Raw genomic sequence first — 22,647 nt, 5'->3', positions numbered from 1 at the left:
TATTAAGTGGAGGATTCCTGGTGAGGGGGTGAAGGAAAGTCATGGGAGGCCGCACCTTCGGTCTTGCCTGAGATGAAGGGTGCTTAGGCAGAGGGACAGCTGGGAGTCCACTGTTAATGTTTCTCAGTGGTCCAGGCCCCATGCATGCAGACGTGGAGTGTGGGCCAAGAGCTCTTAGAGCCAGCAGAGACTGTTCAGGGCCCTGGCTTTCTGTGGAACCCTGGGTAAGTGTGTTTCCCTCTCTGGACCAAGCATCTCCCAGTCTTAAGCAGCAAGGGAGGGGAGTGCCAGACTCAGCACATAAGTTCTCAGGTGTTTGGATGGCCAGAGAGGCATCCTTTTCTGCTCTGTCTTTCTTTCCTCCTCCTTCCCTCAGCCAAACCCTCAGTGATAAGCATCCAAATTTCCCTCTCTCCCAGTAGGAGACAGTTCTCAAAAGGGTGACTGCTGACCCTTGGGCTTCAGGGCTCAGGGTGTGGTTGGGTCTCACTGGGGACTAGGAATGCAGACATGAGTTCCTGGAGTCACAGTTTCTATCTCTCAACCCAGAGGGCCATGTTCCTGGGACTCTGGAGCTGAGGCTCCACCCTGGCACCAGGCCTGTCCTCAAAAGCCTCCTCTCGAGGCTTCAAGGCCTCGAGAACCAGTCCTGCCCCCATCCTCCAGGAAGCCTTCCAGGAATGCTCCAGTGCCCACCAAGCTCATCTTTCCAATCCCTGATGGCTGATTTGGGTGACCTTGGTCTTTAAGCACCCTGGGGCTCTCTGAGGAGAGAGCTTAGCCTTTTTCATCACCTCTGGTTCCCAAGTACAAGCAGGAAGACCCAGGGGGAAGACCCCTGTGGCTGGAGACCATCTAGGTTATGTGTTTCCATTTTAATACAACCAGGTCTTCAGCATGTCTCTAGAGTGGGGTTCTGGGAAGTGGGGACCCCAATCCTCCCCATGGGGTTGAGTGAGGTGGGGTGTGTCTTCCCTGTTCTGGAAGATGCTTCAGTATTGATGGGCCTGCCATTCTCAACAGGACCTGGTGGGAGCCTGAGGTGGAGGAGCTGAGGCTGAGCTGGGCTGGGCTTAGAGATTCCACAGGAGGAAAATGACCCGGGCCACGTGGTTGCAGGACCCTCCTTTGCAAACACGAGGACCACAGCGACAGGCAAGAGGAGGTGTCAGAGCAGGGCAGATAGAGTGAGCAATGGCAGGAGGGAGAGACAGAGAATCTGGTGGGATGGAGGGGAGGACAGAGAGGGAAGATGGAGCTAAGGTGGGAGAGAACCACACAGATAGAAAACAAAAGACAGACTGAGAAATACACAGAGACATACACACAGAAAGAGACACTGAGAAAATACACCCAGAGACAGAGACAGCACCAAACATAGAAACAGAAACAGAGATAGAGTCATGGAGACAACGAGAAACACTGAGACACCCGTGTACAGAGATGGGCACCAGAGTGGAACACAGGTGAGAGGTGGGAGGAAAATGGAACACAGTGCCCACCTCCGGCCAAACCACCGCTGAGCTAAACCACCGGCCTTCTCCCTGGGACAGGGGCACTGGGGCCTGAGAAGGGGGCGGGATTGCTCCAGGTTCTACTGTATATGGACATTATGTTAGTTTTAGGTGGCCCAGAATTTGAACCTGCTTCCCATATGGGCACAGGGAAACCTGGGGGAGGCAGAGAATACCTCCTGCCATAGAGCTGAAATGAAAGGCCCTCCCCTTCTAGGCTCCCCTGTAGCCAGAGCTGGACTGATAAACCAAAAGCTCTCCCCTTCCCCCACTTCCTCAGATGCTCTGGCACCAAGGAAATCCATGAGCTGGGGGCCCACAACATGGAGATGGGGAGAAGCCTTCCTGAGGACCACTGCAGGAAAGCTTGAGATCCTAAGGCAGTGATGACGGCAGGGCTGCGGCCCATACGGTGACCAGGGCTCATGGCATTGTCAAAGCCCACTCAGAGAGAGTGGGGGTTCCCTCGCTAGGGCAGCTCTGCTCTAAATTCTTGGCTGGGGACCCCATATCTGATTCTCCATCCTATCCAATAATTACGTAAACTTCCCAATATCCTTTCAACAAATCCCTTCTCTGTTTAGTCCATCAGAGTTGCTTCCTCAGAGGCAGCAGAGCATTAGTTAGAATTCTTGTCCTGTTATAAGCTGTGTGACTTTGGCAAAGTCACTCCTCTGTGCCTCAGTTTCCTCATGTGTAATATGAGGATAATACTATGTCTCTGTCACTGGGTGAGTGTAAAGATCAATGTGTTAACATAGGTCAAACGACAGTACAGACACGCAGAACCTGGGCCACTGAAGCAGGAGGAGGTGGAGGTGGGGAGAACACTGGAGGGGACTCAGACTCATGGACACTTAACTTGGTTCTGCCACAGACTAGCATAAGTGGCCTTGAACAAGTCTCTTCTCTTCTCTTGGCCACTGCTGCATCCAGAAATAGTCTCTGGGTAAGAATAACAAGGCTCTGATCAAGCCTCCCACACTCACTCCCGTGGCTGTTAGCTAACCACATAGGAACTCTCGAATACCTTGTCTCCAGCCCAAGGCGCTTGCCTGGGCTTCCTCATCCAGCCAACTGCCTTCTTTGCATCTTCATTCAGATGTCCCTCCAGCTCCCCGGAGTCCACATATACTCAGCTGTGCTTGTTGATTTCCTGGTGTGGTCTCTGACTCCTCCCCCTTCCTGTCCCACGCTAGTCTTGTCAGTTACAGATGTGTCCTCCTTTGCTCCCTAGCCTCCGCTTGACCTGGGTCAGTTACAGTGTCTCCTAACCCCTTCTTTTGCAGCCAGAGACTCTAAGCCCTGAAGCTGAATTCCTCCCCTTACAAGCTGCCCCAGGCTCCCTGCCACACCAAAGGTGAAGTCTTCTGCAATGCCCTACATCACTTGACCAACACCCACTCATCTGCTCTCATTTGCTTCTTTCTCCTGCTACCCGTACTCCATATAACACCAGCCAGTCCTGAGGCACAGAGCATGGTCCCATCTCTTCCCCTAGACCGATGACACTTTCCCCTGCTAAAATCCCACCTGCCCCTAAAAGTCCAGCTCAGAGGTCAAGTACTCCCTGACTCTCCAGGGTGAAGGCCTGAGTCTTCTTCCTGTCCCTTTAAGCTCTTCTTGCAAATCATCCTTCACAGAGGCAGTGCAGCTGGGTGGTTAAGAGTGAGGGCTGAGGGAACTGGTTATAACCTTGGAAAGTTACTTCACATCTCTGAGCCTCAGTTTTCTCATCTGCAATATGGGCACAAGAGCAGTACATATCTCAGGGGGCCTTAGGGAGGTGGGAACGTGGGGGGGGGTCACATATGCAAAGCTCTCTCAGTGGTAGCTGGCACCTGGACCACGGTCCACATTTGGGAGTTTGGTGGCCGATTCTCTGTGCTCAGCTGAGTGGGTGGAAGTTCACAGGGACTAATGCCTAAGCTGCTGTCCCACCTGGACAATGCCTGCCCTCTAAACAATGAGGCTTCAGCGGGGATCTGGTTGCAGCATAACAAAATCCGGCAGGAAGAGAGCCAGGACCCTTGCACCTCTTCCCCCAGGCTTCTCAGAGGACCTCTTTTCCTCCCTGTGTCCTTTCTCCAGGAAAGATCCCACTGAAAAGGCAAACCGAGCAGAAGGAAGCAGTGGCCAGGAGGCAGGGAGGAGAGAAATCAATCATTGCCATTGACATTAGCTGCCTCGGCTCTTCACACCTCAGCTGTCACACTGATTAATAGCAACGCTCCTTCTGCCCCCATGCTTCTCCCATTCACCAGGAGTCAGAGCGTGGGCTGTACTTTGGTCCAAATGAAGACAGTGGTTCATTAGTACCAGGGGCTGATCGGCACTACATGTGCCAACCTTGGTGGTGCCCTGACCTTTCCTTGGCGTCTCATCTGACATGGTGTGAGTGGTGTGGGAGGTGCTGCGACACCTCCTTTGGGAAGCCTTCCCCATCTCCCCTCCCTCCTTCCTCATCCACAGCCCCCTTGCACTCTCCCATCACGGCATTTCTCATTCTGTATCCTTTTGTCTGTTGCAATTGTGAGTGAAGGCCTCAACGCCAGTGCAGTGGCTGGCACATAGTAGCTGTTTAATAAACTATCCGAAGAGAAGAGACCCAGGCCCTGTCCTTGGGGGCTCCAGGTGGGTTGAGGAGAAAGGAGACAGCCCAGGCTGGGGTAGGAACCAGAGCAGGGCTGCCTCAGGTCCACAGGCTGAGGGGTAGAGGAGCCGCATCACCTCACTTAGCGTTTATCTCTGGCTCAGACTGAATCAGAGACTCTGACCTCCACTGCTCCACCCCACAGAGCTCACAGGATCCTAAAAACAGTTTTTTAATCCCAGGACTGGCAAGGAGCATGGAAGCCATTCCTTCTGCTTGCATATCTCCTGGATCAGGGACCTCACCTCCTCCCTGGAAGGTCTATCTTAATCATGGGCAGGAAGCGTGGTCAGATGACGCAGAAATCTTCCTCAGCAGCCCCACTAGGTCTCCCACCCCCCTCCATCAGGAGCACCACTGCCATTGGACTCCTCCAAGCAAGCGCTCTCTGGGCCCACAAGAGCCCTCCGCTGGTGCAGACAGGGCAATGCTGCCTAGCATCAGATGCAGAGGCTGCGGTCTAGCCCACTAACCATCTCTCGGGGTGAAGGTGTGAGTTCGGACAGACATACGTGTTTGTGTGTGTGTGTGGGGGTGCGTGCACGAGAGCACACATGAGTGAGCTGATGGGGGAGCCGTGCCACTATTCAGACACACAGAGGTTGCTATGATGTTTCTAGGATGAGGGGCTTCAGACAAACAGGTGCCCTCCACTGCTGCCTAGCGCCTCAGAAGGCTCTTTGCTCGTGTGGGTGGGGCTGGGGATGTGAGTGGCCCTTCAAGGTGGGCTAGTGATGCTGCATCCCACAGCCTCACAAGACACTGCCATTGGCTCCCATTGGACCTTCCACAGGGCAGACTCAGGCACCCCCTTCCTCTCCCGGAGCCCATTCAGAACCACCCCACTTGGATGCTGTGTGTGACTCCTGGAACATCTGCTGCTGTCCTCCACAGAGTGGCAAGCTAGCCAGTGATTTGCCAGGAGGAAGGGGGGCACTGGCTGTTCTCCCCAGGAGGTGAGGGGCGGGCCTGGTTCAGACACGACGCCGAGTGGCAGGAGGAATGCTGACCACTGCCCCTGACTCACAGCCCAGAGAGCCAGTCCCAGGACATCCAGGTAGGGAAGAGACTACACCCCACACTCTGGTCCAGAAACAGCTACACTTCGCATGCCCAGCCCCAACACAAGCCTCACCCCATCTTTCCTGCCTCCTGCTCTCCCTTCTCCCACAGTAGAGTCTGACCACCGCACTCACCCTGGGGGTTGGGAACATATCCTAAGCGCCCCATCCCTCCCCACCGCCCCGGGGAGATGCGGGGCGGAAATTGGCTAAACAAAGAGAAGCCCTAACGGAGAAACTTCAGGCACCCGGAGTATATAATGTGGGAGATATATTTGGTTTCAAAAGGAAGGATTTCCTTCTCTTTCTGGGTTCTCAGCGCATGGAGCACGGGAATCGTGGGCAAATCGCTGTCTTACCGATGTCTGAAGCTACGGTGAGGTACGGGCAGAGGGAGCGCCCCTAATATTATGTCTTTAACGCCGGCGCTCTGACCATGCCTTGGCTCTCACGTCTTCGACGCTGGCTTCGGAGCCCTCGCTACCCCCTAAACCGCCCTCCGGGGAGCCAGGTGTTAAGCCCGCGACGGAGGGTCCCAGGGACACTCACGGGTCGTGTTGTACTTGACTCCGTTGAAGTACTCGGGGCAAGGCCTCTCCACCAGGGCTCCGGCCGCGCTCCGGGGCCAGCACGTCCCGATCTGGTCCAAGGTCGTGTTGCAGTAGGAGTAGGGACCTGGTGACGGGAGAGAGCGGAGCGGGGATCAGAGAGGCTGCTGGGGTCCGCGGGGCGCCGCAGGACGCATGGCGCGAGGCGCTCGAGCGCTGGGACCGGGCACACTCAACGCGCCAGACAAGGAGTCCGCGCCGCCCGGGTCTGCTCGCCTCTCGCCTACCCTCGGGGTGCAAGGGCAGCCCCCAGCCGTCCAAAACCAGCTCATCGGCCAGTTCCAGGCTGCAGTTGGCCTCCAGCAGGCTGTGGAGCAGTGCCGCGTCCATTGCGCCCCGGAGCCGCGCGCGGAGAGGGAGTGTGACTGCGCGCCCAGCGTGGCTGCCAGGGGCTGGGTTCGAGAGTGAGCGGCCGAGAGAGCGCAGAGTCTTAGCTCCTCTCGCCCAGCCCCGACCTGCCAACAGCCTCCCGGCGCTTCGCTCGAACGTCGGGAGCTGCCAGGTCTGGACCTTAGCAGAGAGGAGCCGCAGAACGCACCCAGCTGCGGGTCCACCCGCTCGGTCGCGGCCAATGGCTGCACCAGGGGGCGGGGCCGGGCGGCTCCTCTCTGCCAGGCCCAGGCTCCCGCCCCCGGCCCACCAGTCCAACCCAGAGTCCGCCTTCTCCGGTTCACACCAGGTCCCGAGGAGGGCGGCGGGAATGGACAGTGTGGGCCTTCGGTGGCGGAATGACCTGCCCGAGGGTCGAGCTCTGGGGGCTGGAAAGCGCGCCCGCCCGCCCAAGGAGCTCGCCTCCTGTTTCTTCTCCTTGAGCGAGGACACTGGAGGGGATAACAGAGGGAGTGGAGAGCCCACGAGCAGATCTGCACTCTAGAAAAGCCCCCGTGGCCTCTGGGAAAGGAGTGGATTGGAGGGGCGTCGAGGGAATCAAGGGAGTCACGAGAGAAGCTGGTGAGATCAAGAGACTTGAATAGGTGCAGACCTGTACCAGCCCATGGGGGCTAGGGTGGAGAGGGATTTCCAGGAGAACCAGCCCTGGTGAGGCAGGACTGGAGAGAGGAGTGGGTGGGTGGCTTCCAACAGGATCCAGGAGGCAGGGGTAATGCCAGGTCTCCCGCTTGGGTGACTGGGGGCAGGAGTAGTGTTGCCATTCACAGAGATGGAGAAGTCCAGGGGAGAAACTGGCTGAAATTATCTGAAGAACCTCAAACACCCAGGTCTTACTGCCCTGGGGTTCAGAGGGAATAAAACGAGAAGTGAGAACCTCTTTTCCTCTTGGCTTGGGCAGGGCAACCTGAAACTGGTTTCCACAGCCGTGTGTGTGTGTGTGTGTGTGTGTGTGTGTGTTTAAGTGTGGAGGGGAGCAGGGGGTGTGTGTGTGTGTGTGTGTGTGTGTGTTTAAGTGTGGAGGGGAGCAGGGTGTGTGTGTGTGTGTGTGTGTGTGTGTTTAAGTGTGGAGGGGAGCAGGGTGTGTGTGTGTGTGTGTGTGTGTGTTTAAGTGTGGAGGGGAGCAGGGTGTGTGTGTGTGTAAGTGTGGAGGGGAGCAGGGTGTGTGTGTGTGTGTGTGTGTAAGTGTGGAGGAGAGCAGGGTGTGTGTGTGTGTGCGTGTGTGTTTAAGTGTGGAGGGGAGATCAGACCCCACAGCAAGTGTGGAGGAGCTGAAAACCTTTATCTGGGATTTGCCCAGGCCCCTCAGGACTGCCTGCTCCTTAGCTCCCCGTGGTGGTTCCATTCTGAATGCGAGGGCAGGTCCACTGCTCAGGCCTGCTGAGGGGGGTGGGGGTGGATCTGGGCTCAAGATACAGGGCCTGGGATGTGTTTCACCTCAACTCAGGTTGGATTCTGGCCTGCCTTTGTCTCTGCTCTCCCTGCATGTCACCCCAATTCTCACCCTCTCTTCTGGGGCAGTTCCTCCATCAGTGAAATGTTCTCAAAGGCCCCTCCCAGCCTTGAGACTCTGGTCCTGAGTTATGAGATGCAAAGACTGAGGGAGATGTACATGTGTGTGAATATGTATGTGTGTGCTTTTATCTTTAGAAGGCAGGGAGAGCTGGGACCCAGTCCCAGCTGGGCTGGAAGCCCCAGGGTGGCTAGTCCTATTCCTTCTTGCCATCTTCCACTGGGAACAAAGCTGCAAGAGAAGGCTAAGAGCATCCTAAGCCAGCATTATTCCCTGAGCAGGGCGAGGGGAGAGGCAGACTGGGCTGGGTTTGTGTGCTCCCATCTCACCAGCCTCCATATTAATGCTGTTCTCATTGCCCAGGCAGAGCCAGAGAGCAAGCACGGGACTCTGTCTGGGGCCAGCTGATTGGCAGGTACGAGGTGCAGACCAGCCAGCCAGGTCTACCCTCTGCCTTTTAAATGGACAGAGCCCTTGGCTCAGCTCTGGGCAGCTGCAGAGGCAGAGGTCCCTTACTGTCCCTAATAACCAGTGCCAGGAGCAGGCGAGGATCAGTTGGGTCCCAACCCCAACCCTAGGCAGAGTCCTGTCACCAGTGCCAGGCTGAGACTCGGCCCGGGTCCCAGACCAAGCCCTGCTGCCCAGTGTCCCCCACAGGCTAGACTGTGGCTGGCAGCATCAGCCCATTTCTTCATTGGGAAGTAGTCTCATTCATGCACAAAGGAGGGTGCTCCACACACTGATCCCAGCACAGAGGGAAAGGAGAGCCCAAGCTAAAGTTATTAACCTGTTCATCACCAGAGCTACCGTGTAGGAAAAGCAGCTGTCTCAGGGGGAGGTGAGTGCCCAGTGACCAGAGGCCAAGGACTTAACGTCTCACATGCAGGATGGAAAGTTGGTCTGGGTGACCTAGACTGCTCTTAACTGGAGAGCGCATGGGATAAACATTCCTCTGGGAAGTGAGCATTTTAGGGGCAGAGTTAAAGGCCATTCTGCATCTTGATGGGACAGTTGGGACCTGAGCACAGGCCCACAGACCCAAGGTCCCCTGGCCTCCAGAATGCAGTGGCATTTCACTGTGGAGTTTATTATCACTAGCATGATTGTCTGTTATTCTAGATGTGACAGAGAGGAAAATGAAAAGAGGAGCAACTTTGGAACAAATGGATTTTACAGCTCATTTTAGTGTTTGCAAATAAGTAAATGAGTAAGAAATTGTAAAGAGCAAAAACTTTCCTCACCTAGATGAAATCCAACTACCATTAAAGTTTGGGCCTTTTTGCTAGCTAAGGAAGCAGAGGTGGGTGGGAGGTCCCTGGGATGAGGTGAGCTCCCAGGCCAGGCACTGGGGCAGAGGTATTCGGGACAGTCTGTATGCCCCTGGGGCTGGTGGGACAGGTTGCAAATAAGTTATAGGGAAGTGTGACAGGTGCTGGGGGAGACACCTGTGTGTCATGGGCAGCGTCGGGGCAGGTACCTCTGGCCCACCTCTGATGGCAGCTGCAGTGGCAGTCCAGGTGCTCCAGGGTTCAGCTGACACCGGGCAGGCATGCAGAGCATAATGGAAACACACACGGCATCTCACACAGTCATGGGTCTGCAGAGTACACACTTTCTCTCACTCATCCCACCACCCATCAGATATCCGCTAGAAACCAGGATTTAAGGGGACAGCCTGTCTTTGCATGTCTGAGGGGCTGTGCTCAGTCGGGCTGAAGAGTATACAGAACTGGGACAGGCTGTGGGGGTTCACTGTGGTTACAGTGGGGCTGCTGAGGGCATGAGACTTGGGAGAGGCCAGAAGATGCCCCACTCTTTCCCTGTAGCACTGGGGTTAGTGCCCCAGGCCAGGCCAGACACTCCTTCCCCATCCTACCTCACTCCACCTTGGCACACGGGAGATGGCCTGGTGTCTTCAAGTGGAGCCATGGGACCAGGCTGTGGAGCAGGAAGGGTCCCTGGCAACTGTCCAGCCCCACACTCTCATTTACAGATGGCCAAATGGAGGCCCAGAGGAGGAAAAGGAATTTCCCCCTCCAACCCCTCCCAGGCCATCCTCCTCTCCACAGCAGCCGGACTGGGCTCCCTGCCTCCTCCACTGGGCAGAGGAAGTGATTTTTCTAAGATTGTGTGACTTCTTCTTGCAAGAGCAGCTCTCCATTGCCCTTGGGACGAAGCCCAGCTCTTTAGCACCGCAAACAGCACTCTTCATGATTGTCTATTCCCCATCCTCTCCTTTTGCTTAACTTGAGATGCCCTTGGGGTCCACTCGCCATTCCCTTGGAGCATTCTCTACCTCCACACCTTCATAGGTGCTGTTCCCTCTGCCGGGAATGCCCTTACCGCTCTATTCCAGTTAACCCAGCTGACTCCCACCCGCCCTTCTAATGTTCAGCTTAGCCCCCACCTCCTTTGTCTTATCTGGGGTGGGTGGCTCTTCATGCCTCAGTCTGATGGGGGCTAGCCTGTATCACATCAAGGGTATTGGCTTTTCTGTTGTGGAAGGCAGGGCTGGTCATGTTCACTAACCAGTCCCCAGCACCCATCAGAGTGCTTCATGCTTGTGCTCCGCAAATCACCACTGAAGGAATGGGTGCTTTGGCAGCAGCCCTGTCTCCTGAGATCCAAGGGTCTCTTCACATATGATCAGTCCAGGTGTGTGTGCGCGAGTGTGTGTATGTGTGTGTGTATGTTTGTGTGTGTGTGTTGGATTAGGGAGTTATTTCCAAGGCATCCTTGATTCCATTTGGACCCTTACATTGCCTATGGACTGAAAAAATAATATGCCTTACAACTTACAGTATATGCTCTATTAAATTCCTCTGTGATGAAAAAACAGAAATAATCCATTTAAAGCCTGCTTGAAGTCTCTTGTGATTATGTGTGTTTTTTCTTTATTTGGACCTTAGGGTCATGCAACTTAATTGATCATAGTCTTTGATTCATGACCCTTTGTCATCATTAGCCTATACATGGCCCAATTTTATTTTATTTTAGTCTTTTCTTTTATGGAAGTTTGTATGTAGTAGCACATATAATGATCTATTGCCCAGTCCAAAACCAGATCATTACAAATCACTTACAAATTTATCTATATACTCCTTCCTCAGAGGGAACATTCTTTTGAATGTTGCATTTATCATTCCTTTGCTCTTAGTTTTTTCAGTTTTATCACACGTACATACGTCTAAACAATAGGTTGTTTGGTTTTACTTGTTTCTGAGCTTTAGGTTAGTCAATATGCATTTTCTCAATTGGTGGACGCCTAAAAGGAGATACCTATCATGTGGGGACCAGAGAAACTATTCCTGAAGTTCAAGGGCATCCTAACAACCAGTACCGCCCACTGCAGGGGCATGGTTAATGAGGGATGATGCATCCCCACGGCGGCTGCTAGGCAGCACCACCAGCAATGTGGTGGATGAATAATTAATGACACAGGGAAATGTTCACTCTGAGTTACAAGAAGAAAAAGCAGGTTACAGAACTGTAGACACAGGATCATCCTGGTTTTGTGGAAAAAGAAAAAAGAAAAAACACGAGACTCTATGGTGTGATAAACTTCTGGCAGATAGAAACATTAAAAAATTCCTGGGTTGTGGGATAATGAGCATTAATAGTCTTCTTCGGTTTTTAAAAATATCTTTTTCCAAATTAAATATATACATATATTACATATTCCATTTATAAATTGGATGAATGATATTACAAGTCAAGCAGGGGAGGCCTTGTGATTGTGTTGTTTAAACTAACCAGTCTGTGGTCTTTTACAGCAGCCCAAGCAAATTAATGGGCTTCCCTGGTGATTCAGACACTAAAGAATCTGCCTGCGGTGCAGCAGACCGGGATTTGATCCCTGGATGGGGAAGATCCCCTGCAGAAGGAAACGGCAACCCACTCCAGTATTCCTGTCTGGAGAATTCCATGGACAGAGGAGCCTGGCAGACTATAGTCTGTGGGGTCGCAAAATATCGAACACGACTGAGTGCCTAACGAGCAAATTAATACGACGGGTCAGGTGACTTGTTCAGGGTCACGCGGCTGTTAGGTGAAGGAGCTGGGATCCAGATCTGGGATCGGGTCTGACTGACCCCAGCACCTGAGCTCTTGACCACCCCATTGTAAGAAGGGCAGACGACAGGGTTTTCTTCTTTGATGCGCGACTCGAGCTGCGTTTGGTGCCGGGTCCCAGTTCTGGCCAGCACTCTTGTCTATCCTTGTGCTCTGGCAGTAGCTCCAGACCCCGGGGACACCGCAGCCCTCCTCCTTCCTTGCTGCATCTGTGGATGCAGCCCTGAGAAGGCTGGGACATTGGGCGGAGCTTTGGGGACATCTTTCCAGAGCCCGTGAAGACCCAGGGCTCTTCTGCAGTGGCTGCCCCTGACTGAATCAGCTGCCAGGAAACTCTAAGGGGTCAGAACTCAGGGACCCAGCTGCTACTTCACAGGTTCTTACCGGGTGACACCTGTAGCCACGGCAACAGGGAATGTATTTTACACCTTCTGCTGGAGGTGCCCCCTTCTTGGGCACCTGAATGCCAGCCCAGCCACTTCCTTAGGCACAGGAGGACTCCCGGCCAAGCCCTTCTTCATCAGTGACCTGTGCCCCCAGTGGGGAAGGGGGCTGCCCAAGGACAGACCCAAGGCCCAGGCCTGGAAGCCAGTCTCCATCTACCACCCGCTGAGCCTGGCTTGGCCTGCTTCTCCCCCAGGCCCAGAGGCTCGCCCTCATCTCTCCGGGTCTGCTGCAGGTGGTGGCCAGGGGCTGGCATACCTGAGAGGTTGGCGAGGGTCTTGACGGAGTGGCAGTACTGCTCCAGCAGTGCCCACACGGGCTGGTCTCTGGGAGCCTGGCTGGACCCCACCTAGAGGACAAGAGGGATGAAGGTCAGGCTCTGGCTAGACAGTGACAGCATATGTCTACCCCTCGCTGCTCCCTGCCCTGCCCTGTCCTGTCCCTTATTCCTCTATATCGTACAGAGTTAAAAAGAGGAGGGAAAGTTCAAGGCCCCACAGAGCAGACCAGCAGCCTGGCCAGGCCTGGAACCCTGGAAAGGCTTTAGAGGTGGTCTAGTGCAGCTTGGTGCCCCAGGGAAGAACATGCTCTGCCCATCCCTCAGCCCTTAAAGGTTTCCTCCCCAGGATGGGATATGTCCTGTGCTCTTTGGTTAGCAAAGCTGGAGTGGGGGTGTCCACCAGCCCTTCAATCCCCCAGCAAACACTGTACAACCCCGACTGTGTGTCAGGCCCTGGATGGGGGACACAGTGGGAGTCTTCAAAGTAGTTCCAGGTCAGGAAGGGACCCCCTAGACTTGGAGGCTCAGAAGAGATGGGAGAAGAGTGGATAGTTTGACTGTCGCACAGGTAAACAGGCAATTACAAAGGTTAATATGTGGAAGAGACTCCTAACTTGAACTTGGGAAGACAGGGGAGGCTTCCTGGAAGAAGTGGCATGTTGGGGGCAGCGAGAAGGACAAGTAGGGGGAAAGGAAGGGACCACGGTGCCAATGTAGAGACTTGCCTGGGAACAGATATGGTTGTTGTAACAATGGCAATCCCATCCAAAAGACAGAAACCACCCAGGATCACATCTCCTGAAAGAGTCATGAGGGAATGCTAGATTTGGAGGGATAAAGTAGATGTGGTTATCTCTGTCCTCGAGGGGGACCATCTTCTGGTGGGAAAGATGGATAGATAACCAACTTGTTACAGTGTCTATAATTTGCTTAGAAGGAACGGGGTAGCCTTACAGAGGAAGTCACACTGATGTGGGCTTTGAAGGTTGAGTAGGAGTTTGCCCAGTTGATAAGGGTAGTGCTGGGATAGAGGTGGTGTCATAAGGGTAAGGGTAGTGTCATAGATAGACAACAACACATGTGCAAAAACCAGAGAGGTTGGGAAATGCATGGTGTGAGACTGAACAAAAGCAATGCCCTCTACAGTTCTAACCATCATTTCCCATTCTTTCCAAGACCACCACTGTTCTTGTCCTATGACCAGTGTGTGTGTGTGTGTGCACTTGTGTGTGTGTATATGAGATGACTTTTGCACCACCCCAACACTGATATTTCAATTCTAGGAAGACTGCCCCTGTAGTGGGCAGCCCCTCCCCTCTCTCCTGCCTATCAGATGCTCCCTCCCTGGCAGCTGGGTCAATGTTTGCCCTACAATATTCCCAGGACCAGAGCCTGACAGCCCTCCAACATCACGTTCCTCACATCAGGCTTAGTCCATTTCCTGTGCTGGGACTGGAGGCCACACGCTCACCCTCACCACGCCAGCCTGGAACCCCTAATTAATTACCCCGCTTGGTCAGATGGGAGAGTGAGGGTGGCACGGCCAGCACCTACAAGCACTCATTGCCCCTGGGTTCTGTCAACTGTCTCCACAGGGCTAAGGGCAGAAGGAACTGCTGGGGAGCAGAAGTCCTGTGTGTGAGGTTAGTGTGCATAAGGGGTATGTGTGCGGGGCATGTATATGTCTGTGTAGGGTGTGTGCTTGTGTATGTGAATAATGTGCATATAGCGTGTGTGTGCTGTAAGGAGCTTCCCGAGCCATCGGCCAGGAGCTCTGGCCATTTGGCTTGCAGGACAGACACTGGGAGCCATGGTCCTGTTGTTCACATATCCCAGGGATGCCAGGAGCTACCCAATGTCAGCTTCTTGGGCATCAGGAAGGCTCAGCTGCCCAGAGAGCCACCTGCCAGGAGTGAGGTGGGCTGGGGAGGGACACTCTGGGTCCCAAGATCCTCCAAGAATTATTCTGGTGTCCCACCCTCAGCTGGTCTGGGGAAAGTGCGGGTCTTGGCCTGACCCATTACCCCTTTCCAACCCCCCTCTCTTTGTTTGAGAAGCAGCTGGTAACAGTTTATTTGGGGGATGGAGTGAGTTCCGAGGAAGCCGCCAGCCTCTGGAGGTCATTGGAGAAGCAATGCTCAATGCAGAGGCACTCAGCGTTAATGGTGGACTCTGACTGACCAAATTTTGCATCTTAGATGCAAGCTCCTTCTCTCAAAGCCCCCAAAGGCCACACTATGGCCTAGTCACTCAGGCATCTCGTGTTCAGCGTTAGGTGGGAGTCTGAACACGTGGTGCTAAGCTCACGGACAGGGACGCAGGACATCCTCCAGTGGGACTCAGGCTTTGTGGGGTGTCCTTGTCTCAGGCGCTGTGACCTGAGGCCACAGCTGAGTCTTCTTGCTGAGTAAAGCAGGGGGCACAGCCGCTGCGCTCAGCATCGGTGTGTGCTGTTCAAGCGTGGGCAAAATGGCGAGCAGATCAGAAAGGGTTTGGAATAACTCCCAGATCTGGACTCCTTCTCCTTCTTTGCTGGTCCAATAAGCTGGCAACGACATTCATTCTCTTCAAGGGGCCAGTTGGGTGGATCTGACACAGCTCAAACCTGCGGCATACCCTGGAGGTGCCTATTTTGGACACAGCTGCTGCTGCCGGTGGTGGTGAGAGGTAGGTGGGCAGGGGCGAGGATGAAGAGACCGGTACCCTCAGAAAGCACACGGTGGGTCAGGGAGAGCAGAGACACAGCCACGAATAAATACCCCCATGGGCTGGGTGATGACCTCTCAGAGGCGGCAGACTGCAAACACACCCACATTCAGGGCTCTGGGGTTGCTGCTCCTCAGTGCTGTGGCCTTGACCAAGTTATTTAACTTCCTTGAGTCCTGGCCTCCTCCTTTGAAATGAGGATAATACAGGCCCCTGGGATTTTGTGTGCATTAAACAAATCACTGAATGTCAAGAGCTGGCACATAGAAGACACATGTTCCATGGTAGCCCTTGTCATGGACTCTAGGAGGGGTCTAGTTAGAGAGTTCAGAGATAGAGGGTTCAAACCTCATTAGAGGGAGTCCCATGGCCTGGATCAAGCCCTTCTCCTCAAGAAAAACCTCCTGGAAACCCTGTGTTCCACCTTCCAAACCCTCCAGCCAGTGCAGCTCCCCCTCAGCTCTCTGCAGCCCCCCTTCCACAGACAGTGGCCCCTGAAAGTATATCTGTAGCTCCCTCACTGGGCTCACTGCTCAGCAGTGCTCAATGGATGCTGGGTGAAGAAACTGGGTATGGAAATCGAGTCCAAGGGAGGAGGAAGGGTAAGAGGAGCAGAAAGAAATGCTAGGGGCAAGAGTTGGGCAAGCAAAGGCTGAGAGGCAGGGAAGCAGAGGGCCTGCTCAGAAAGCAGCGAGCTTCTGGTCTAGGGATGTTATTAAGAGGGCGGGACTTCCCTGGTGGTCTGGCGGTTAAGAATCTGCCTGCCAATGCAGGAGACACAGGTTCGATCCCTGGCCCAGGAAGATTCCACATACTATGGGGCATTTAAGCCCACAAGCCACAACTACTGAAGCCTGCCTGCCCTAGAACCCATGCTCTGCAACAAGAGCAGCCACCACGATGAGAAGCCGGCACAGAGTAACAAGAGCCTAGCCTGTGCTCACTGCAGCTAGAGAAAACCCACCCCAGCAATGAAGACCAACGCAGCCAAAAATAAATAAAATTTTAAAGAGAGCAGAGGGTTGGAAAGAGGCTTCTTTGATGTGTAGTCAGCATTTCCTATGTGCTAGATGAAGCTCTGAATGCTTCAGCAAAGCCCATTTAATCCTCACAATTGCCACTGAGGTCTCTGTAATGATCCCATTTTACAGGTCAGGCAACTGAGGCCCAGAGTGGTGAAGTCACTGCTCAAGGCCACACAATGAGTGAATAAGGGGCAGAGGCAGGATTGGACAGACGGCCTAGTAGGTTAAGATACACACGGAAGAGCTGGGTAAGAAGGTGAAGGCCTGTGGTCCACGGATGCTGGGAGGACCCTGGCTCCAAACAGGGTGAGTAAGAAGCTGCTCTCACCACTGGAGTGGGGGCTTCAGGCAGACAGCTGGTCATGGCAGGAGAGGAGGCAGACCCAGTCAGTAGGGCAGGGTGTGCTCAAGAGAGACAAGAAGTCTGGCTTTCTGGAACTGACTCTGAGCCACCTGAAGACCTCTTTATCTCTTATGTGGGGGACACCTTGGGCTTCTACTGATCAGCTCTTGGCTGTTATAGCAGCAGAGAGTTGTCCTGACGCCTCAGTCCTGCCCCACGAAGCTACAGGCTGCCGGACCTCAGGGCCCGTGTCTGTTTGACTCACATCCAGGTCACAGTTCCCAGTCCAGAGCCTGGCACACAGCAGGTGCTCAATAAATGTCTGTGTGGATGAGACCATGGCCCCCTCCACCAGGTAGAGTGGCACCCTGACCCCCAGTTCTGGGAGCTCAGGCTCCGGGGCTTCCCTGCTTGCCAGGCAGCCTTCTTTCTGAATTCTCCCTTTCAGAATGGCTGGGGTCCTAGTTCCAGCCTTGGTGAGTCTGGAGTTGGAAGTTCTCACCTTAGACGAGGGCAAAGGAGTCGCCCTGGCGGGGGGAAGAGGCAGTGGGTTGAAGCCAAGATGCCAGCTGTTCTTTCTTCACCCTTGGGCCCTGTCCAGGCAGAACCTGTGCCCCAGGGGCCAGGCGGGCTTGAGAGGTGCCACCTCCCTGGAGCCAGGGGGTCTGGCCCAGCCTAGTGCTCCCTCCTGGCTTGGTGACAAGGCTTCCTCTAAAATTAGCCACTGGTCTAAGCCTGGGAGATTTGGGACCACAGGTCCTGTAGCCAGGCTGCCAGTAACTGGAGGGGAACCGGGTGAGCTCCCACCCTGCCTCCCCGCTCTCTGCCCAAGGTCAGAGAGGACTCCTCTGGGAGGGGGAGGAGTCCTCCCCAGGGTTCTCTTTCATTCATTGGTTTCATTGAGCCTGAGCTAGGAATAGAGGCAGGAGAAACTCAGGCCCTGTCCCGGGGAAGGAGGAGGAGATGAGGTCACTGGGGGACAGGGGAGGCAGGAAGGAGGAGAGAGGGAAGAAAGGGGAGAGAAGAGGAACAATAGAGGGAGACAGAGGGGCAGAAGCGAGGGCAGAAAGGTAGGGGAGAGGAGGCTGAGTCTGGGCCCTGAGCAGACACAGTGGAGGCCATACTGGAGCTGAGGCTGGCCGAGGCAGAGGCTGAGGGACTGGCAGTCAGACGAAGGAAGTAGGTGATTATTTTCTGGAGTATCTGGGCAGACTTTCTGGAAGGTGCTCTGTTCTAAAAAATCAGCTGCCCAGACCTCTGAGTGGAGACCCCAGGAGTCCACAGCAGCCTTCCAGCCAGATCTCCCTTCCCTGCATGTTCCAGCAGGTCCCTCTGCCCAAGATGTCCCACTCTCCCATCCAGCCCACCAGCTTGCCTGGAGAAACTTCCAGGCCCCTCCTTGCCAAGTGTTCTCCCTCGTCTCTGAAAGCCCGTGGTGCCCTCTCACCTCTGTCCCTCTTCTGTCCTGTGTCACGCCCTGAGTTCTGCGCACGGATGTCTGAGGGGCCAGCAGGGAGGGATGCAGAGGGTGGGGGAGGAGGGAAGGCAGGAACTGCAGGGAGCGGTCTCAGAACAGGTCACGAGGCCTCAAATGATCTCTTAATGATCTACTCATCTAATGTCAGGCTGCCCTAGAGTCACCTTTTTCTGATTGTTTTGGTATCTGAATATCTTACATTTTCATTAGCAGAACTGGATCTGCCGTCAGTCTATCTCCTTTGAATCCTGGCCCTACTACCAGTAGACGGTTGACCACGTGAATGGTGTCAGCTTTCTCACCTGTCAAATGGGGGTACAAGATGGTCTTATGCCCCAGGGTGATTGTGAAGCTTAAAACCAGTAATGTGTCTCAGGGCTCAGAACAGTATCAAGCAAGTGGTAAGCCCGGTGCAGATGCTAAAGAGAATAAACAAAATAAGCTTATGGAATAATATACCCCTCCCTCTGGAAGATTTGAAATGACATCTTAAAAGAACAGAATTTTGGATACAATGACCTGAGACAAACTGACTGAGGAGTCCTAAAAACGCTTAAAATTAGATGAAGTAGAAAATGACAGTTAAGAGAATACAGAATAGTCCCATAATTCATAAAGTGCTGCAAATCTGAGACTGACTAGGAATATGAAATTAAATGGGCAGTGCCCTCAGACAAATTGGTTTTTTAAAAACATACTAAAACATCAACAAAATGGCAAAAATGGAGAGACTAAATTAGTTGATTAGGTTAGAAACCACTCAGAGAGTACTTGAATTTGGGGGAAGAGTTATTAAATAAATTAACTTCTGGTAAATGGCCCCTGAGTTCCCCCACCCCCACCCTGTAGACCCTGGGTATGGGGGGCAGGCGGGGGTGTCCTGGCCCCTGGCCTTGGTCCTGGGGAGGGCTGTGCAGGTTAGGGAGGGTCCAGGCTTCTGGACTCTGGGTTTTCCCTCTTTCCCTCTTCTTGGTACAGATGACCCCACAGGAAGCAAGAAAAGTTGTTTTGAGGTTCTGAGGGAGCGTCTTGTTGCCCAGATGTCTGAGGATCTAAACCCAGATAAGACTCTTGGGGTTTTCACAGAGGGCGATGTTGTTGCTGTTTAGTCGCTAAATCGTGTCTGACTTTTTGCGACCCCATGGATGGTAGCCTGCCAGGATCTTCTATTGATGGGATTCTCCAGGGAGGAATACTGGAGTGGGTTGTCATTTCCTTCTTCAGGGATTCTTCCTGACCCAGGGATCGAACCTGTGTCTCCCTCATTGGCAGGCAGATTCTTTACCAGTGTGCCACAGGGGGCGAGGCAGTTTTAATCAAGGATTTTGGAGTCCAGCACCATCTTCCTTAGCCTTACTTGACCTCCATTTCCGTCTGTAAATAAATGTCCCCACCTTCCCAGTGTTTTAGTAAAGGGCTTGGCATGGCATCTGGTGCCCAAGAAGGCTGCATGATTTCAGCACTGCTTTCAAAGTAGCTTCTCAAGGGCTCAGAGGGCAGCCAGTAGCACCAGAGTCAAGGCTTGGCTCCTCCAGGCCCTTGCAGTGGGGGCTGGCCCAGGGTGTCCTCACTACTCAACTGCCTGCTGGAACTTTCACAGTTGTAATAGTGAGATCAGGCTCCTCCCCAGGTCAGTGAGCCCTGAGTTCCCCAGGGATAGAAATCAGGTCCCACCACGACCACCATGCTCCCTGGAGCCTCACACCATCTCTTCTCAGGCTTGGGACCCTGGAGCCTTCCCTCTAGCTTGCTCTTTTCTCAGTGCCTATCTAGGACCACTCCATCTCCACCCCCGCCTTCTTGCCTACCTCCCGCCAGATCTACCCCCAGTTATGGCAGAGGCTCTTATATCTGCACACATTTGTTCTTAGCTCCCATGTGTGTGCTTAGCCGCTCTGTCATAGCAGACTCTTTGAGACCCTTTGGACTGTTGCCCAGCAGGCTCCTCCGTCCATGGGATTCTCCAGGCAGGAGTGCTGGAGTGGGTTGCCATTTCCTCCTCCAGGGGATCTCCCTGACCCAGGGAATGAACCTGCATCTCTGGTGTCTCCTGCATTGCAGGCGATTCTTTACTCACTGAGCCATCAGTTCCCATGGCCAGTTAGTAAATACACAATTAATTCTTCACCATCGTTTTCTTCCTGCTCGTGTCTGCTCTAGGCTAGCAACTTCTTAGGGTAAAGGCTGATGTTTTCACCCTTGTGTCTTTACCACACATGATCCTCCTTAAATACTGGTTGAATAAAGTACTACTGAATTAATGAGAGGGCTGGAAGCCAGGTCCCTCCTGGGTTCCCTTACTTCCCTACCACCTGCTCCAGGTCACTTACTCTATTTTCATAGACAACAGAAATCTCAGAATAGTTGGAAAAGGATCCAGAAATAAATAGCATTACCACAAAGACCCAGAGCAAGGAAGACTGCTCTTTGGGGCTAGAGAGACCACAGGCTCTTTAGCAGTTATGCAATGATAACTTTGGATGGATAACTAGTCTCTAGTCTTGGGCCATTCAAGGGGCTAGGGGCAGGGCCTGGGTGGACTCTAAGGGGAGAGCAGACTCTTGCTTCCGAGGTTCCTGGTCCTAACATCCCTGGGACCCAGGGTAACCTCCCACAGCCTCCTCTGCCTGCATTGGAGTCTCGGACAGCAATCAGCAACCCTCTCCATCTAACCAGCTTAGGCAGTTGGCATCACGGATCCCAGAGGGGCAGGGCCAAAGGGCAACCCTGGTCCTAACACCAGCTCCCTTGGAAGGCACCCACCCAGGGAACAAGTGCTAGGGGGCAAAAGAGTTCAGAGCCCAAGACATCAGGAGTGGGGATGAGCGGTTGTGGGTGGTAGTGAATCTACCCCACAGCCTCCACCCCTCCCTGCAATGTCGTTAAAAGGACCTGGCAGGTCCAGGGACTGTCTGCCCAGTGGGATACTGACCACACCTTGCACGGCGCCCCGTCCTCTCTTCCACCTAACCAGACCCCCTGGAAGCGCAGGGCCCCTCATGTCTTCATCTCAAGTACCTGGGACAAAACCCCAGCAGTATTTACTGAGTGCTAACTCTGTGCCAGGCACAGTCACAACCATTCCTCATGACAACCTTATTCATTAAGCACCAAAACCATCCTCATTTTACCCAGGAGGAAGCTGAGGGGAAACGTGAATAGCCTGCCCAAGGTGACACACCAATCAGCAAAGCAGGGATTTGATCAGGTCTGTCGGGAAAACCACTTTGCCACAGACAGTGGATGCTCAAGGAGTCCTCTGTGATATATGGGGGTGGGACCAGGCCTCCTGACCTCCATCCTGGCTCTGACCCTTGGCCTGCATGGCCTCGAACCCTTTTAATGTCGTGGCTCTTCATGAAAAGTGTGGCCCGCCCTCTCTGAACCTCAGTTTCCCCATCTGTAAAATGGGGAAAGAGTTAGAGATCACTTCCTCCCACATCCATTTCTGGGTATCACTCCCAACCTCACCCCCACTTCGGCAGCTCTTTCTGCGCAGCTCCTCCCCATCTCAACACCCCCAGTTCCCACCTGCAGACCCTGACTCCGGCCAGTGCGCACACCCACAGCTTTGGGCATGGGGGGATACTCACGGCTTTGAGAAGTGCTTGGCAAGGTTGGTTCCCCCAGGTGCCCCCTCGGCTCCATTGCTCATTTGGTACTGAGGGCTGCCTGGTTTCAGGCCCTGAGCTGAGGGTGGGGACCGGCCTGCCTGCAGGAGACAGGGGACAGCTCTCTGGGGATCCCTTGTGGGGAAGGACCAGAACTGGGATAGGGTGAGGAAGGGACTTGAGGCTCCTGCAAGGGAGGGGGAGTGTGATCCATGGAGGAGGGGACAAAGTGGACAGAGACTAGGAATTCCTGGACCTGAGGAAAGGGCATGTCCTAGACACTAGGGCGTCTCCCTGCACGTTCTGCTCATCCACAAGGGCTGCTAAGTCCCATCCTAGCTGGTGTTAAGAGTTTCATCTCCCTCCCCTTCCCCCTCATTTAGGCAGGACATCTCCATCCCATCACCGGATGCAGGGATCCCCAACTCCGTCCCAGCCACCAAGCCCTAAGACCTCTTCCATCCATCTCCTAACAGGGCTGAGTGAAACTAAGCCCAGTAACTAAGCAGTGAGCCCCCCACCCCCGACCTCCACCGCCTCGCAATCAGGGGAGCACGGGGCTCCAGCTCCCAGCACCCCCACCCTGAGAACAGCCCCCCACCACCACACCCCACACTTACTTTAAGCAGTGGCGGAAGGAGGCAGAGCAGACAGAGGACACGGTGCGGGATGTGGAGGAGGCGTGGGGGCCCCGCGGGACCCCCCATGCCCTCTGCGGCCGCGGACAGGAGCGCACCTCCCAGCACGGCGGTCCCGCCCCGCCCGCCGCCGCCCGGGCCTCCCACCCTCCTCCGCTACCGGCCAGAGCCGAGTGGGCCCCTCCCTCCCCAACGAGCCGGGGCGGCCAAGGTATGGCCCGGGGCACTGGGGGGTATCTCCCGCCTCCCCCGCCCATAGGACACCGCCCCACGGCCCGCCCCCTCCAGGTTATTTATAGCGGTGCTGGGCAGTGGC

General features: G+C 54.4%; 1 protein-coding gene across 4 annotated transcripts in view; it reads right to left on the bottom strand.

The window, feature by feature from the left end:
- CRHR2 (corticotropin releasing hormone receptor 2) overlaps positions 1-22,400 on the bottom strand; it is a 43,704-nt gene extending 21,304 nt beyond the window's left edge. For 2 of the 4 annotated variants that reach the window (XM_061166360.1, XM_061166361.1), the window contains exons 1-3: positions 22,308-22,400; positions 12,510-12,600; positions 5,778-5,903 (exon numbers count right to left, since the gene is read on the bottom strand). In XM_061166360.1, the coding sequence (XP_061022343.1) occupies positions 5,778-5,903; positions 12,510-12,600; positions 22,308-22,400 (310 nt within the window). Of the gene's footprint in view, positions 1-5,777; positions 5,904-6,063; positions 6,167-12,509; positions 12,601-22,307 lie in introns of those variants that run through there. The other 2 variants (XM_061166362.1, XM_061166363.1) reach the window with 1 other exon arrangement.
- Positions 22,401-22,647: the final 247 nt, after the last annotated feature.

The sequence above is a fragment of the Dama dama genome, chromosome 18 (assembly GCF_033118175.1).
Source record: "Dama dama isolate Ldn47 chromosome 18, ASM3311817v1, whole genome shotgun sequence".
Taxonomy (NCBI): Eukaryota; Metazoa; Chordata; class Mammalia; order Artiodactyla; family Cervidae; genus Dama; species Dama dama.
Note: the sequence above shows the minus strand (reverse complement) of the source record. Positions and strands in the feature narration are given on the sequence as shown.